The sequence below is a fragment of the Arachis hypogaea genome, chromosome 15 (assembly GCF_003086295.3).
Source record: "Arachis hypogaea cultivar Tifrunner chromosome 15, arahy.Tifrunner.gnm2.J5K5, whole genome shotgun sequence".
Taxonomy (NCBI): Eukaryota; Viridiplantae; Streptophyta; class Magnoliopsida; order Fabales; family Fabaceae; genus Arachis; species Arachis hypogaea.
Window position 1 is genome coordinate 146,810,003 of NC_092050.1, and position 17,301 is coordinate 146,827,303.

At 32.2% G+C, this 17,301-nt stretch overlaps 1 protein-coding gene across 2 annotated transcripts; it reads right to left on the minus strand.

The window, feature by feature from the left end:
* Positions 1-10,646: 10,646 nt before the first annotated feature.
* On the minus strand, positions 10,647-16,399 carry LOC112751162 (fe-S cluster assembly factor HCF101, chloroplastic). Of its 2 annotated transcripts, none has more exons than XM_025800216.2 (15): positions 16,222-16,399; positions 15,999-16,139; positions 15,305-15,447; positions 15,167-15,217; positions 14,774-14,929; positions 14,290-14,433; positions 14,061-14,203; positions 13,902-13,971; positions 13,508-13,603; positions 13,290-13,379; positions 13,129-13,182; positions 12,703-12,826; positions 12,025-12,149; positions 11,409-11,531; positions 10,647-11,035 (listed from the first exon to the last, which is right to left on the minus strand). In XM_025800216.2, the coding sequence occupies exons 1-15, from the start codon at positions 16,307-16,309 to the stop codon at positions 10,964-10,966; spliced, it is 1,620 nt and encodes a 539-aa protein (XP_025656001.1). In that variant the 5' UTR covers positions 16,310-16,399; the 3' UTR covers positions 10,647-10,963. The 2 variants fall into 2 exon arrangements, with proteins under 2 accessions (XP_025656001.1, XP_025656002.1); XM_025800217.2 differs by having other exon boundaries at positions 15,305-15,444; positions 16,222-16,395.
* Positions 16,400-17,301: the final 902 nt, after the last annotated feature.

Genomic DNA, 17,301 nt, shown 5'->3' on the forward strand with positions numbered 1-17,301 from the left:
CACAACTAGTTTAAGATACGCCTCGTAACAATAATTATATTATTTAGTAAAAGAATTATATGGTTAATTTAAAAATATATTTTTTAAGTCCAAAAAACATGTATTCCATAGAAACTAAAAAAAAAAATTTGTATTTTGATTATTGATTTCTGGTTAAAAACACGCATGTTTTTTGGTGAAAATAAAAAAATATTTAATCAATGATATAATTTTTTTAAAAATAACATACTTATATGTTACAAAATTTATAAATGTTAAATTATTGTAAAAAAATTGTATAACTAAAACTAAAATGTTAAAAATATTTTATAAAAACACTTATAATTAAACGACATGTGAAAAAATAGAATTGAAATTAGTACATCCAAAGATATTGAAAATTTTGAATTAAAAAAATAAAAAAAATATAGTGAATGGACTAATTGACATTTAATTTTATGGACTAAAATGACTTACTTAGTGCAAAGTTAAAGACCAATTTAGTATATCTACAATGATAACATAGTGAATGACACGTGGACGAATAATGTTGTCTGAAACATGACACAAGCTAATACATGGCCAAATAATATTATGATACATGACACATTCGTCCACGTTAGTATGTTATGTGTCATTGTTCGACTTGTTATCATATCATTATACGTAGCTAAATTATGAAGTGACATATATTACTAATAGTCCACGTCATCAAACCACATCAGTATACCGATAACAAAACATGGATTAAAGATTAATGTACTGCATTTTTGTTAATCTCAAAGACATAATTAATATAACAATTAAAATCTCAAACAATTTTAACATGCAACACTACTTTTAAAAATCACCTTAGAACTTAATTTTACATGCATTCATCGCTACCAGGATGATGATGAGAATGGGAGGAAATAATCATTACATTTTCTTTTATATATATATATATATATAGGGAATGTCTTGATGGAAAAAGAATAATCTAATCCTTTAAGGATCAAATAAAAATATTTCTAATGTATGGCTCAGATTGAATCTGTATATAAATTATCCATAATTACATGTGATTCAATACTTATTCTAATTATAAATTGATACATTATGGTTTGGTTGAACCGATGACACGATAACTGATTAAATTTTTTTTTTTTTTGAAAGAAAACGTTGGTATTTGGTTTAATGGACGGAGTGACTTTTGAGCTTTAAAAAATTTTAATAATCTAAACATAATTTATTTGTTTTGGGTTTTAAACAGCCATAATAATAATAATAATAATAATAATAATAATAATAATAATAATTAAAAAAAAAAACTTAAGTTGCTAGTACCTGTTCCTAATTTTTTATCAGATACCCATTTCCAACTCGTATCTCCAATCTAGATCCTCAACACTCACTGGAACTCAAATACTTCATGATTGGGTTTACGAAACTTCTTTCAATTTCCTTTGGTGTGTTGAGCATATTGTCCATAAAATTCCTCTAGAATATCTTTTTCATATTTCCTTCCTAGATTTTGGGTCACTCAATTTTTATGAAGAGACACCGTAAAACTGCTACATGAAGGAGATGTTGGTATTGCATTTTCTTTCGCCTTCTTCGCTTTTCTGTTCAAGCTCCCGGTTAGCCCTATTCAATACCTTTGCTTTCGAAATCGGTGTTTGTCGGAAGTTTCTATTCAATATCTCATCGCCGCCACTAACACCGCCGAGTCGGACCCACTCTGGATTTTCCGGTAGTCATTCAAATCGCACTTTTCTTATAATTTTTCAATCGCAAAGGCTTTATCTTTACTACTAACCACACGTCAAAAGTGTTCCCTACTTCTTTGGCAACTATCTCCCATGGTGTTCCTATTATTTTTGCGATTAACTGGCATCAACTATTGCTGGTAGCAACATTTATATAGATCAATTTATAATTGCAAGAACTAAAAATATCTGCCGTAATAGAAGACTATGATCTCTAAAAAATTTACGAATTGACATGTTTAGCAGTAACATATGATAAATAATAAGGTTATTTTTCTTCAAATTTATCCAAATGTTACTTTTTATTATTTGTGAACCAATCCTATATTTTTTTATTAACTTCCTTTATTATCTGATCCTTTAAAATTCAGAAGATACTTTTTTCACCCAAAAGAACTTCATATATATATATATATATATATATATATATATATATATATTAATGGTAGTACTTGCTTGCTCAAGCTTGATAACTAATAGAAGCTGCTGTATGTCATATCATTGTATCAAAGGTATAGGCAAGAACCAACCTATCCCTAATATATTGGAGATTTGGAATGATAGATGCTTTTTCAATACTAATTTTAAATTCGAGTTTTGAGTATAAAAAATTGGTATTACAAAATTTATTTCTTAGGAAATCTCATATAAAAAGATATATGCCTATAATTTTACTAAAAAAGTTATTATCGTAATTAGTATCTTTAATATAAGAATATTTAGGCTAAAAAAAATATTATATGTGATCATATATTTATATATAAATATATATTATTTAACTCATTTTAATTTTAATATATTTTATATTTTAGTATGTATTTTATATAAATAATTAATTTATTAACTGATTTTTAGTATGCAAATATTATAATTGTTATTCAAATTAGTATGAACATTTAATTAATAAAGATAATCTAATAACATTATATATCGGATAGATTTTGATATATAATATTAACCTAATTTAATCGTAAAAGCTAACTAAAGAAATGAAGATTGTATGACACTTTTAATAGTATCTACTTCCTTCACCAAATGATTACTAATAAGTGTAGTTTTTCGCTAAGGATGTTTAATGCAAATTGGATAAGAATAGGGTTTGAAAGTTTTCTGACCATTCAGGCCTGCTACACATACAAGTTTTTTTGGCTTACAAGCTATACAAGTTGGTCCAAGTATAAGAAAAAAACATGCGCACCACTCTTTTAGAATCGAGCGTCTAATGCACGCGCCTTAATCACCCTTCCACAACACGTTTACTCTTCCTCTTCTTCCTCAATTAAAACACAAACCGTCAAGATTCAAGCGACATTCGAAACAAACTACAATTCTGCAGAAATGTTCCAACTCCTTGCGAAGAGTAGAAGAAATCAAGAAGAAAAGATACAAATCTCCATAAAAAATCACCAGAAAAAACGAAAAAACATTATTCAAGGTACTGTTTTACTGTTTTTCTAGGTTTTTTTTTCTAGATTGTCTCTGCCATGTGCCTCATCTTTAACCAGCAAAACATTAAAAGATTTCAAGAAGAAATATACTGTCTCCCCCATGTTTTGGGTGTATTTCTATAATCCTTTGGGTGTATTTCTATAACCATTTGGGTGTATTTCTGTAATCCTTTCTGTAACCATTTGGGTGTATTTCTGTAATCGTTTGGGTGTATTTCTAAAGTTCCATTATTTTCAAAACGATTTCAAAACTTGATTTCAGAAACCATAAAAATCGAAAAAAAAAACGAAGCAAGAATATAGAGAGAGAAAATGCATGTAAATGACGAAGAAGAAACCAGTGATAAACGTAGGTAAAACAACGAATGAAAAGGCAAAGAGAGAACGCACGAAGGAGATCCAACAAATTTGGCAAGAAACTCGAAAAAAGAAACGATATCTTTTGAAAAATGAAAGTTATATATTTGCGCGTTAATTGATTTGAATTGATTTAAAAGTCTGTTAAAGAGGCATGTAACATAAGCAGCGCGTTTAGTGAGTTTTGTTTTCTTCAGACTTGTAAAGCTTGTAATCGCAAAACACTTGTATGTAGAGATTATCTGTTCATTTGTGTGATTTCCATTCATGAACTACCAAATTATTGAGCCATAATCTAAAAGATATATCCTAGATGTCTAATTTAAATAAATTTCAAATGTAACATAGTCCTAAATTATGTATAAATTTCTAATTAATTACATATATGCGCATGATCGTTGTAATAATATTAGTTCTATTTTGTTTTACTAATCACAAATACATCTAATTAAATACAATAAAATATTAGTTCGTTAATCTACTTAAGTAAATATTGGAGGTTCAAATTCTATTTTGTGTATGCAACAACTTATTAGCTAATAACAAACTCTTAAATTAAGCTCTGATCTGCAATAATGAATCAGTTCTCGACCTGTTTGAATAATGTGAGAATACTATAAAAAAAAACGTTAAATACCGTAGGATTTACCAGCAGAATAACAAAAATAATCTGCCGGTAAACATATTACCGTTAGATTTATTGTCGAAAACAATTTGACGATATACCGACAGATTCTGCGGCGAATTTTTTGCCCAAAAACTATTTGTTTACGGGCAAAAAATTTCTCCCAGCAACTTCAGCGTCACACTATATTGTCTCTTGCCTATTTATCGTCAGATTTTTTTCCGATAAATCCGACAGTAAATTCATTTTTTTAAAATATTTTTTTTAACACAATTAGTAGTCAAATTTAATTTTTTTATTTTTAAATTTTTTTACATAATTACTAGTCAAATTCTAAATAATAGAAACCAAATAACGATTTTATTAAAGATCAAGTATACGTATAGAATAAAAAGTCAAAAAAATAAAATACAATCGAATAGTCTAAAACAAAACCCTAATCACTATGGATCCTGATAGTGGTCGTTGTCGTCATCCCATAGTTCTGCTGAGGCGGCGGACTAGACGGTGATGTCGGTGCCTCTCCAGCAGCGCTGCTGCCACCAGCGAGCATCTGCTCATGGTACACTACCATCTGTTGTTATATTCGCTGAATCTGTTCCAGCTCTTGCCTAAGCTCCAGCTTGATGGAATATGTGTCTGACACGCGTGCAAGTATCTCGTTATACCTCTCTTTAGATTGCTGCAGCTGTTGAGCTTGCTACTGAAGGCTTTGGATGAGAATCGGCACTAGCTCCCTCAAATTGACGTTGTCCTCAGCTTCAACAGGGCTGGTGGCAGAGGCGAATGAAGCCCTCAATGTGGAGGTGGGGAAATTGTTGGCAAAGAACGATCCCAGACCAACCAGTAGACGCAATTCTTGTACGGCTCAAATGCGGTCTCACACCTAACCATATCAAGATCGACGACTGAATTAGCGGAGTTGTTGCCGTCCTCTCCAGTGTGCAAAGATTGTTAGCTTGCGGCCTCCAATCTCTACGTGTAGGACTCTTATGTAACAAATGTTATGATTAGGACGATAGTTAATTAAAAACTTTATATCACATTATGTTTACTCACATAATGATCCGTAGACCACTAATCAACAAATCTCTCCTTGTTCTCCTTCAAGGTGTGAGTATACTTGAAGGTTTCTGCCATCACAATCTAACGACTTAGACTACACATATTGAAACAATATGTTAAATAAAGTAATAATGACGTTAAATGTCAAAGACAAAATGAACTAAATAACAAAAGGAAACAAGTTATATACCAGCATGGCCATTGTCTTTATGAAAGTCGCTGACCCGTCGGTATAGTTCGACGACCTGGCCGATACCCTGTTAGCTCTGTTCGTGAGAAGGTGATTCCTGAACCCGTCATTAATCTCCCAATGGACATACAGTACCTTCTTAATATCCGGACGGAGCCAAATAGTGAGGTGATCGCGTCTCTCATGTACGTCCTGCATCATCTGTTGAAGCCACCTAACCATCCGATGGTCAAAGATCTTCCTGAGCATCGCATCGTGAGTCTTCTCCCATATAAATTTTCCTGCACAAAGAAAAATTTAACAGTAGTTAATCGAAATTAAACATATAATTAAATAAAATATAAAACATAAACTAGCTAAGGTTTGAATATGTTGAGTTTTTACTGTCCACTTCTAAAACTATCGTTCTCTGGTCTCAGCAGGAATCTTCTGGTAGCTCGGCCATAGGTGGTCGTACATCAGCTTAATGACATTGGTACACTCTTATATACATGTATTATTATTTGGCGCAAACTTATTAATAAAAAACTTAAGATTAGCAAACACATATGTTAAATAAGAATATCAAAAAAATAGATTGCATTTAAAATACATTAAAATAGCACTTATGTCGTCAAACCATCAGGTCAAATCATCATATGTATCACGGATGGTGATAAAACGGCATCTGGTTGGGATCCGTGAGAAAATTCTGGCACTGCGGTGTCTATCGCGGGATGTGGCATCATCATCGAAGTAGTGGGTTATTGAGCAGATGGAGGTGGTGGAGGAGTCCACTCTAGTGAAGCAGCCGGACGACTTTTTGGTGGCGGGGGTGGCGCTGTAGAAGGAGCCATATAGCTGGGTTAGAGACCATGATAAACAGCTGATCTTGTGCACCCATTGCCTATGGCGTCCTAGGAATAGTCAGAGTAGAACAGGATGAATGAGAAGTCCTAGGGATACCAATAGACACCCTCCCTCTACCTCGATCACAAGGTCAATTTCGTGACACATCTGCCTGTTATCATATCTGCAGAAAACATACTAATTAACACCAATCATGAAAATAATATAATAGTAAAAATATGTGCACAAAACCATATACACAAAAGACACTTCAAAGATTAGTGACTCCAACTCATAATCTACAACTCAAATTCTACTATAAAAACACCCCAAGATAAAATACTAATACTTGCAAATATGAAGAATTTTCTAAATCTAAACCGCCTCTAACAAAATTAGATAGAATTAGTTCAAATTTATTTATGAATATATTTCTTATCTTTAGTAGTTTAAATCAAATTTGAACTAATCTATGAACTTTAAATTTGATTATATTTAGATTTTTTAAAAATTTCGGGAGAATTTCATCTATAATTAGAAGTTTTCTCCAAATTTATATATATTTTACAAACCAAATGAGGGTTTTAAAGAAAAATCAGTAGAGTTTTTCCTTAATTCAGAGACCTCAACAAAAAAAATTATAAAATTTTCACAATAAAAACAGTTGCAAGCATTAATTAAAACAAACACGCATTCAAGCAAATATCAATTCCTAATCGTTCTAGTGCGCAACCTCTTATTACTCCGCAATTTTTCAACAAACAAGGGTTACGAAAAAGTGCCACTAGGCAACCTTCTCTCACTTCCATCCTAAAATTCTATCCTAGGAAAAGTAAGTCCGACATAAAACTTAAACAATTCATTATATTCAGAGATAGAGAACTAACATGAGCACTGCACGAACAACCCACAAAATATAATTGTGAAAACTACAAAAGAAACAAACTCCAATGAATCTAAAATAAAAATAACAGTCCTAATAAAAAAGACGACTTATTAAATTTCCTAGGTGAAACTAATTCAAAAAGTTATTTAACTTAAGTAATCTAATGAACCTAATTGATAAAAATATATTAAGTTAAACTATAAAAACTAATTCACCTAAAATAATCTAATTGCTAAATGAAGTTAACCCTAACCACCAAAATTGATTGATTTAACCTTAATAAATCTAAATAAAAACACGAATTTTAAACACAAATTTTTAAAAAATTATAAATTTTAAACTTCAGTTTTAAAACCGATATATCCTAATCAATAAATTAAAAAAAATAGAATTTAAAATAAAAATTAAAAAAGTAAAATTTTAAGCAGATTTACATTTTAAAATAAAAAATCAAATACAAAATTAATAAAATACATATAAAATACAATAAAATTCAAGAAAATAAAAAAAAAACTAAACCTAAAACTTAACAAATTGAAGAATGGGATTCATACTAATCTAAAGGAGGAGCCCGAGGCAACGACAGTTGGAACCCAGCAGCGACAGCAACCCGCAACGTGGTAGCAGCGACGGCGAGGCAACAACAACAATGGCGAGGCAACAGCGATGATGGAACCTAAGGCAGCGACAATGACTCACGGAACTCGGCAATGACGGCGACCCACGAGGCGACACCAGCAACGGCGAGGCAGTAGCGACGGCGATGGAACCCGAGGTAGCGACGGTGACCCACAGAACCTGGCAACGACAGCGACTCACAAGGCAGCAGTGACGGCAACGTCTGGATCTCTGGTGAGAAAGGGAGAGGAGAGGGAGAACCAAGGTGAGAGAGAAGGAGAGAGGAGAGGGTGAAGTTGCATGCAGAAATGAGGGGGAAGGATTTCTGAATTTGAATTTCATTCAATTTTACCGTCGAATTTATCAGTGGATAATTACGACGGTAATGCACTGGTAATTGTCCAAAATGCCATGTTTTATTAATTCACATTACCGTCGGAAATTTTTAACGGCAAATCCCTCGATAGAATTAGCGCGTATAAAATAAATTTCCGCGCCCCTTGTTACCGTCGGAATTAGAGATGGATTATGGAATCCAACAATAATTTTTTTGGCGACGAATTTACACTTGTAACCGTAAAAAAATTCGTCGCTAAATTCGCTAATTACGATGCTCGCTAAATCCGTCGATAAATCCGATAGTATTCAATATTTTTTTTTAGTTAAAGTAAAAAATACAATAAAATATTATACATCGGAAACCGGTTAATTTTTTTGGATATTGGATAAAAATTGGTGTAATCCTTTAATATTGGAAGTTATGGTGTTTTACAAATTTCTGGGGGCTATAGAATTCGCAGAGTGCGAATTGCCAAATCAATTTATTTTTAATTTATAAAGACAATACACAGACTGCGTATTGTATTATTTTAATATTAAATTACAATACGCAGTTTACGTATTGTAAATACACAGTTTGCGTATTGTCAGTACAATACGTGTTCTGCGTATTGTGTTTTTTCAGAACAGCGCCCCCATAACACTGTAAAACTCTATTTTTTGTAACATTAACGTAAAACTCACTCTCCTCTTCCATATTAAAATAAAAAAATCCTCGGAAACCATCTATATCATGATAATAATGTTATTATTACGTACATTAGCAGCAAAATATATGGCACAATTAGAAAAGTATACATCGTTATAATCAGCACAAAATTATCATAAGCAATTAATAGTGAAAGTTGTCATGAATTTATAATGGTAAATTCTTTGTTATTGTCAATATCAAAAGAAAATGCAAAAATGGTACTAAAGATGCGAGATGATAAAATAAAAATTCAAAACTTTGAGTTACTTCAATTAATTGCAATAAATTTTGACCTAGCAAAAAAATAAAAAATAAAAGAATACCCAATAAATTATTGGAATGTAAATTCAAGTAAAACTGTAAAAGAGCTAGCTCTAGATAGATAAAAAGAAAATAGAAATTGTAGAGTGGTCTATGATACTGATCAAAATCAAATTAATTCATTACATTCGCCATATCCCATATATGCATCACTTGATGCCTTTTCACTCTCAACTTGGATGTCTGTTCAGATGTGACCACCTAATAAAGACCTACGGATCTTTGTTAAATACTTCTTTTCTATTTTAAAATGTTCATTTTGAAATTTGTATTTCTTTTATAAATAAGAACAATTATGAAGTAATCGGTGTTGTAGGGGTGTTCAAGATCCAGACACAGAGAATTTTTTTTCGGTCTGGATCCAAAGTATATTTTGGGCTTGTTTGAGTGAACTTTTAAGAAAAAATTTTATTTTGAGTTATTTTTTTAAAAAAAATCTTATGAAAAAGTAAAAGTAATTTTATGTTTGGGTATTTCATACAAAAAAATCTTTTTATTTATCAATTATGTTTGGGTATAATGATATAAAAGTACTTTTTTGTTTATTTATTACATGAAAAATATCTTTTTTTTAAGAAAAAAATCTTTTAAAAAAAGATGTAAATTACAGCTTCTCAAAAAAAAATTTTATTTTTCTAGTGTTTTATTTTTACTATTAGAAATTTGCCAAATACGCTAAAAAAAGATCTTTTTTTATTGAAAAAAGAATTTTTTTATCAAAATAATAGCGCCCAAACAAGCACTTTGTCGAATTTTAATTTGTCATTTTTATCTGGTATTATTTTTGGATCGAATTCAAATTATGCTGAGTCATCCAGTCCGATCTATATATATATATATATATTTTTTAGAGTAAAATTAATGATGTTATATTGTATTTTTATATGTACAGGATTATTTTTGTTTTAAAATATGATATAACAATTGTTAAATTTAATTTTTAAAAGTAAAATTTTATTACTTTAGTGTATAATAGTTACAAATTTGTATATACTAATTTTATATTATATCGATCTGGTTTAACCCGACTTATTTTGGACCACTTCGGGTCGGATCAAAATAGACCTATTGGCCTTTCCCGGCCCATGAACACTTCTAATAATACCTGTACTCTTTATTAGATCTCCAAAATGCTCAAATATAATTGCCTTTAGTAGATGATATTGACAAAGCATGCTTGCTAGAGGGGTTCTTTCATTTTAAGACTGAGAAACATGGAACATGAAGTGTATAACGGTAAAAAGGGCTTAGAATTAGAACCTTGACTCCATTTTATCATTCATCCTCTTTACCAAAATGTTCAAACTTATGCCAATCGCTTGGTGTAAAAACGACACTAGCAAATTTTGTTAAGAAGTTTGCTACTTAAACTCTTATCAAAACTTTAAATTAAACTCAATTTTCTTTAGTTTACACATACATACGGTTATTTTTTGGAGGTAAAAGAAATGTAATAGATATTTGATGGATATGAAGCTGAAATTCATTGCTTACTTTCTATTAGAAAGTCAGAATAGTACGAAAAAGGAAAAAGATCCTAAAGTGAAGAGATTTGTAAAATAAGACATTACTTACCATTTAATTTATAACTTCTATTATGTATTAGCCTTACAACTTCGATATAAAAAGTGAGTAAACTGTCACTTGCAAATGAATGCTTTACTCAGTGGAACAAGTAACAAAAAGCTTGAGGAGTTTAGTGAGCCTCAAGGCCAAGCTATTAAATTACAGAATAATCTATCAAACTCTACCAATATGCCTAGTATATGGAGGAGAATTGAACGAAAATTGAGGCTATTACATGCATAACTCCACCAATTACAAGCACATTAATGCAATCCTTGTGATGTTTTCAATGGCCAATATTATCATGCATGTACAGTTGGCGAAACAATGTCGACTAGCCGTTCGATTGTCTGCAGCTGATCATATGGCGCAATCTGCATTCACAATGCAGGAGTCAAAAAATTAATAACGGAACATAATTGCTTCATATGAAATAATTAAGAATGGTGGTATGTATTCAGAACTGTTTGGTTGCTAGTTGCTACATAATCCTAGTTTTCCACTGTTGAATAGATAAACATGGTGTATCAAAATAAATTCCATCGTATCTAGACATAGTTTATGTATGGATACATAAATTTTGATACACCAAATTAGTGGACAAATTCTTGTGCATAAGCCAGGAATTAAAGGCTCTAGTTACCAAATTAACCAGCAAAATGCAGAGTCAAAGCCTTAACAACTGATATGTTAACAGTATATAGTTCAAAGCTATCTTTTTATTTTCAATTCTAACATTTATATCACCTGACTAAATCCATCAGGCCAAGTTATTGAAACAGCGTAGTTTCCCATTGGTCGAATTTCTTCGGGTTCAATATCTTCAGGAACATCGGTGTATTGCAGTTTCTGCTCCCCAGTCCATTCATCCTGCAATCATTGCATACCAAAATTGAAATGACTTGCAAACCATGCAACATGAGTGTAGTAATGGTGTTGACTTTTCTTCTAAGAAAGCAACATTTTTTGTCTGCTTTATAGCTTAATTATCAGGTATTCAATGTAGCTGGTGTTGACTTTCTGTAACAACTATCTAGTCCCAATAACTAATCTCTTTGAATTCAAGATCAGCTCATATATATGTATAAGCTTCCGTTTTGAACTTTTCTCTTGACTTTGCAGGTCAAAAGGAAATAGCTTTTACTAACCGAATTGTTGTGGCAAAAATGCCACATAAGCATAAAGAAGTAAACTGCTCTAAATTTTATTTGCTTTATAACCATATTTTGTTTTCATTCTTTCTGACTTTATGCATCATCATCATGCATACTAATGTTAACAATACAGAATCCAAGTTATGCATTGTTAACTGTAACTCAATTTTAATCTTTGAATCAAACAAAACTCTTAAATATCCACATACCACACTCTGAGCAGATCGGTCGTTCCGTCTCACCGTCGCAGGATGCAGGAAGAATTCCTCATCTGAATCTGGTACCTTCACTTTGATTGCCTTGATTGATCCATCATAGGTGACAGCTGTTGAAACTGAATTCAAAATATAATGTTTTCAGCTAAGAGAAAGTAGAAATGCTTAATCAGAATTTAAAAATATAAAGGCAATCTTGCCACTCAAATATATATATCATATTTATATCTAAAAGTTCCTACATATCATACTTAACCAACAACTTTTTGAAATGCTCTAACACAGATACCTCACACAAACTATTTTAACTGCACCATATCAAACAGGGTTGGTTTATGTCAAGTTTCCAAAAATAAATGCATTATGTTCACTCATGCTTAAAGCGAAAAGTGCATAATGTTTCTGCGAAAATCATCAAAAGCAAGTGTTGGGAGTCACAAAAATTTGCATTTATATGCTCTATAACGTTGTCTAGTATCATAAAAGGTATTAAACATTTCAACTACCACAAACGGATCAGTGAACTTAGAGCCAGTTATATACAAGTGAACAAGACTTAGTAGTTGTTGTTATACTATAGACAAGCGAAGAATGGCTTTGGTATCTTGTAATTAACAGGTTCTATAAGATACATTTTCAGTCTTCAATTATTAAAAAGGAGTAATATAATACCTTGTTGGCGTATCTTAGCACATTGCTGCACTACACACACTCCTAGATCTTGGAATATCTTGGACGCTTCGCCTTGAGGATCAGCCACCACTTCGGGCATTCCACTATCTCCAGAAGCAGAAAGCTGTTACAGTCATTATTGTAATAAACAGCCTTAGTTTGCAGTAAACAATATACCATGTCTAATATATCATTATCAGTAATATCAATACCATATCTTAGAATATAAAGAAATATCAAAGTCAAGATAAGGTAGATATTCATTATAAAAGTTTAACATGGTCTTGGTATGTTTATTCTGATTACACTTGTACCACAACAGAACTTGTTGAAAAGTAGCAGCAGTAGGCATAATAACACAATTTATCATGCAGATGCAGAGAAGAATAATTTCAAGAGTGAACAATGGCGTAACATGAGACATACAGTTGGTCTAATAGGCATATCAAACAGATGAGGTATTCCAAACTGCTGAACAACCTGCATATATGACCAAACCATCAATATGTGCCACATACAAAAGGTAATTTTTAATGTTCTATATTGAAACAAATAAAGGATAAACAATTAAATAACGTTGTCCGTGCCTGAGAACCTGAACCTCTACCAAACGGGTAATATCGCTTTCCATCAGCATCAAAATGACACATGTTTTCCACAACAGCAACGCAAGGCACCTTATTTGTAAACATACAAAATATACATGTTAGTATCGCATTTTTTAAATTTAAAACAATCAGTTTCAAGCATGAGTAAGAAAATAACAAATTGGAACAGTTACGCCATTGAGTGATAGAAATATCACCTTTAGCTTTGAAAACATCCGAACTCCTTTTGCAACATCAATGAATGACAGCTTTTGAGGAGTGGTAACAATTACAGCAGCAGTTAATGGAACTATCTGGAGTGATACGACCAAAGTCAAATCAAATGATGATTGGAAATCACACATATTTTGGCAAATAACTATGGGGATATACACTATACAAGCTTCATAAGTCAAACATCGTTGGGCTGGTCGGATTTCAGCCCAAAGATCAAGCTGGCTCAAATGTCAACTCGATCTACAATCAAACCAGCTTCAAGCCGGTTCGGTGTAAGCCATGAGCAATGCAATGCAACATAAAATTAGATGGAAGAATCAATCTACTGATAAGAGAATGAAATATAACAAAGAATATCTTAGTCTAGAGCAGAACCTGGCATAAAGTGAGTTGAATATCTCCAGTTCCAGGAGGCATGTCAATAATAAGGTAATCGAGCTCGCCCCTATATTGTACAAAAATTAATATCACAAATCAAGCAGAACTCATTTAATGTTTAGCAGAATTTGTTTTCTGCCTTTTAGAAATGTATACCACTCCGTAGTAGTCAAAAGTTGGTTAATGACTCCAGAAACCATTGGGCCACGCATTATCGCACGTCCTTGTCCAGCAAATCCGAAAGAGACCAGCTTCACCCCCAAGTATTCAGTTGGAATTATGGTCCTCTTCTCCGGATTCTGCAGCAAAATGCTCAACAATTATGTGCGCAATAAATCAGTCAAACTATACTAACAACCAAACCAATTGATTCATCATATATTACCATTTCTAGCAATCGGTTTTCAGGAGAGACCATTGTTGGTAAGCTTGGACCATAAACATCAGCATCAAATATACCAACTCTAGCACCCATATCAGCCAAAGTGTAAGCAAGGTTTACAGCTACAGTTGATTTGCCAACTCCTCCCTACAAATTTTGACATGAAAGGTATTACTGATGCGAACCAAAAGTGAATAGATTCAATCATACTTCTAACTAACTAAAGTTCAGCTTCAAACCTATTTGAAACAGTATAATTGGTACTTGGTAGTATTTTTTTTAAATTTCTTCAGATACATTCAATAGAAACAATACTCATATGTTTAAAAAGAAAGGAAAAGTTTCAGGTGTCATATGTTAAACCAAACGTGAAGAATTACAAAAAGAAAATTGAAGGAAAAAGGTTGAGAAGAAAAAACCTCAACTATGGCAAATAATATAACAAGACCAACATATGATGAAGAAAAAACCTTCCAAAAAGATCAACCTTGCAACTGGACACAGCCACAATACTTGAAATTGTCTGTAGACCTGCGGGAAGTTGCTCTGCAAATAGAGGTCTTGCTGGCTGTGCGGACATTGTGACTTTTACATTTTTTACCCAAGGGAGATTCGTCACCACTTCGTTTGCTTTCTCCTCAAACTGCCATAAATATACAATCAATTAGTCCCTAAAAGAGACCAGACTTTAACATCACATTTAGGGAAAGAGAATGAGACAAAATCAGGTAGGAAACGTGTTACTTTTTTTTTCTTTTACAATGGAAATTCACGCGAATTCGTTTATTTTTATTAGTATTTAATGAGTTTTACAGAAAAAAAGTCCACCACTCTAACCTACATCAGCTGTAGCTCAAACAATGGCAATTGTGTCATTTACCATGTCCTTGATTGGACATGCCGGAGTAGTGAGCTCTAACCGAAAAGATACCTGAGATTCGAAGCAAAAGTAATTTAGTAAGAACATCATCATTTAAAAGTACATTGCAGAAAAGTTTTAGGCCTGTGGTTTTAAGACCTCTCCAAGAGCTTTATCGATCTGGAGATCTTTGACAAATCCGCATGTAACAATATCCGTTCCAAAGTCTGGATCAATAATCTGAGACAAGGCTTTCAACACATCATCCTCCGGTGTTCCAGTTGATACCGAAGAAGAGCCTACTGCACAGTGCAGATAAGGACTAAGTGAAATCAAAATAACATTTAAACACGAAATTTAGTTAACAAAGGCATGAAGTAAACGCATGTAGTCCAATAAATCATTTCTTTGTTTTCTGGTGGCTGAACAACTTAAGACATTAAACTGTAAACAACACTTTCAAATTCTGAACCAAGGCCAAAAGCTTTGGAAAATTCTTCAAATGATGCATGCATGAAACCAAGAACCTTGTCAAGTTTCAACCATGATTCATAAATTCCAAGAAAGGCAAGCCGATTTGGCTTTCCATAAACATTTCATTTCAAGCTCTGCACATTTACCAATCCAGTTAAGATTCTACAACCCCTATCACAGGCCTCATAAGTTCAAGTTTGTTCAAGCACTATATTTACATTCATACAGGCATAAAAACCGTAATTGACACTAGCAATTCCCTTGGCTTCTTCATCAACAAAACTTGCAGTAAATTCCAAACCTTTTTAACAAACAGTTGATGCCCATGAGTTGGAAATTAGCATCAAGGAAAAAAAAACATATAAAAACAAAAAATTACCTTCAACAGAAGTAGCTCTGGTAGCACCAGAACAACAGATGGCCCTTTTGTGATATCTCCATAATGAACTTTGGTTCCTTTGGGACTGAAGAGTTAAATGAATGGCAAACAAAGGTGAAGACTTCAGATGTGAAAACGAACCTGCAACAACAAAGACATAAAAAAATAATGAGAATTGTTAGTAAAGAGAAAGGAAATAATGAGAGAAAGTTGAAGTGGATACCCGATGTTAAGTGTTGTGGTTTTGAGGATCGGAATGAAAGGTTAAGGTATGGTGAAGAAGAAGAAGATGGAGCATGAAGGAGTTGCATTTTTCAGATAGAGAAAGAGGAAGAGAAAGTGGAAATGGAAGGGTGAGGTAAGTGACAGTTTCTGAGCCTCATGTTTTCAGTTGCTACTAGCTACTAATATATATTACTAATTTTATATTTTTAATTTATAATAAGTGTGAGGCATATTTAAATCAATTTTTTTATCAAGAAAATTATTTATAATACATGTAATTCAATTTTTTTAATTTAATTTGTTAACATGATTATACTTTTTTTTTTGTCTTATTACACAGCACACTCACACTGTATACTTATACACACTAAATTAATTCTTTAAATGTATTCTTATTCCACTTCTTACTTCATCCAAATTTAAATTCGGATGTGGCTATTTGAAAAACAGATCATGTGTCACTTAAACTAAGTTTTCAATTATAATGGTAGTATTTATTTGGAGATATTTAGACGAAAATTAGGGGACCTAGATTTAGTATTATATTTATTGACTTAGAGATTGGTATTAAAATTTTTGTTTTTATCTTTAAAATTTTAGTATTTTAATACCTCCAAAAAATAAAGATACTGGAACTAAAATTTTTGAGGACGGAAAATGAAATTTTAATAATATTTTATATCTAAAATATCCCATTCTAATTCATTAATTCTAATTTACCCTTTATACAAATCATGGCTTCAATATTAGCAACTCTCACTCCTTCATCTTCTCATTCTTCTTCCAAGAGTTCGTTGCAGCCTCTGCATCGCCAATGCCAGGACAGCCACTTCGTCGCCGTCGTCGTAGCTGAGTCGCCGTTGAAGTTCATCTTTCTAGTCCTTGTATTTTTTTTCTCCTCATTTTTTCCTTCACGAAACAACAATCGAAAAACTCAACTGCAACCTCTCTCCTATTGCTGTCGAGGTCAACCACCACTTTGTTATCGTCGTAGTTTCTGTGACCTAAGTTAGTTGTAGTCAAATTTTTTTTTACTGATTTCATTCATCTTTTTTATCGTGACCTAACTTATGTGAAT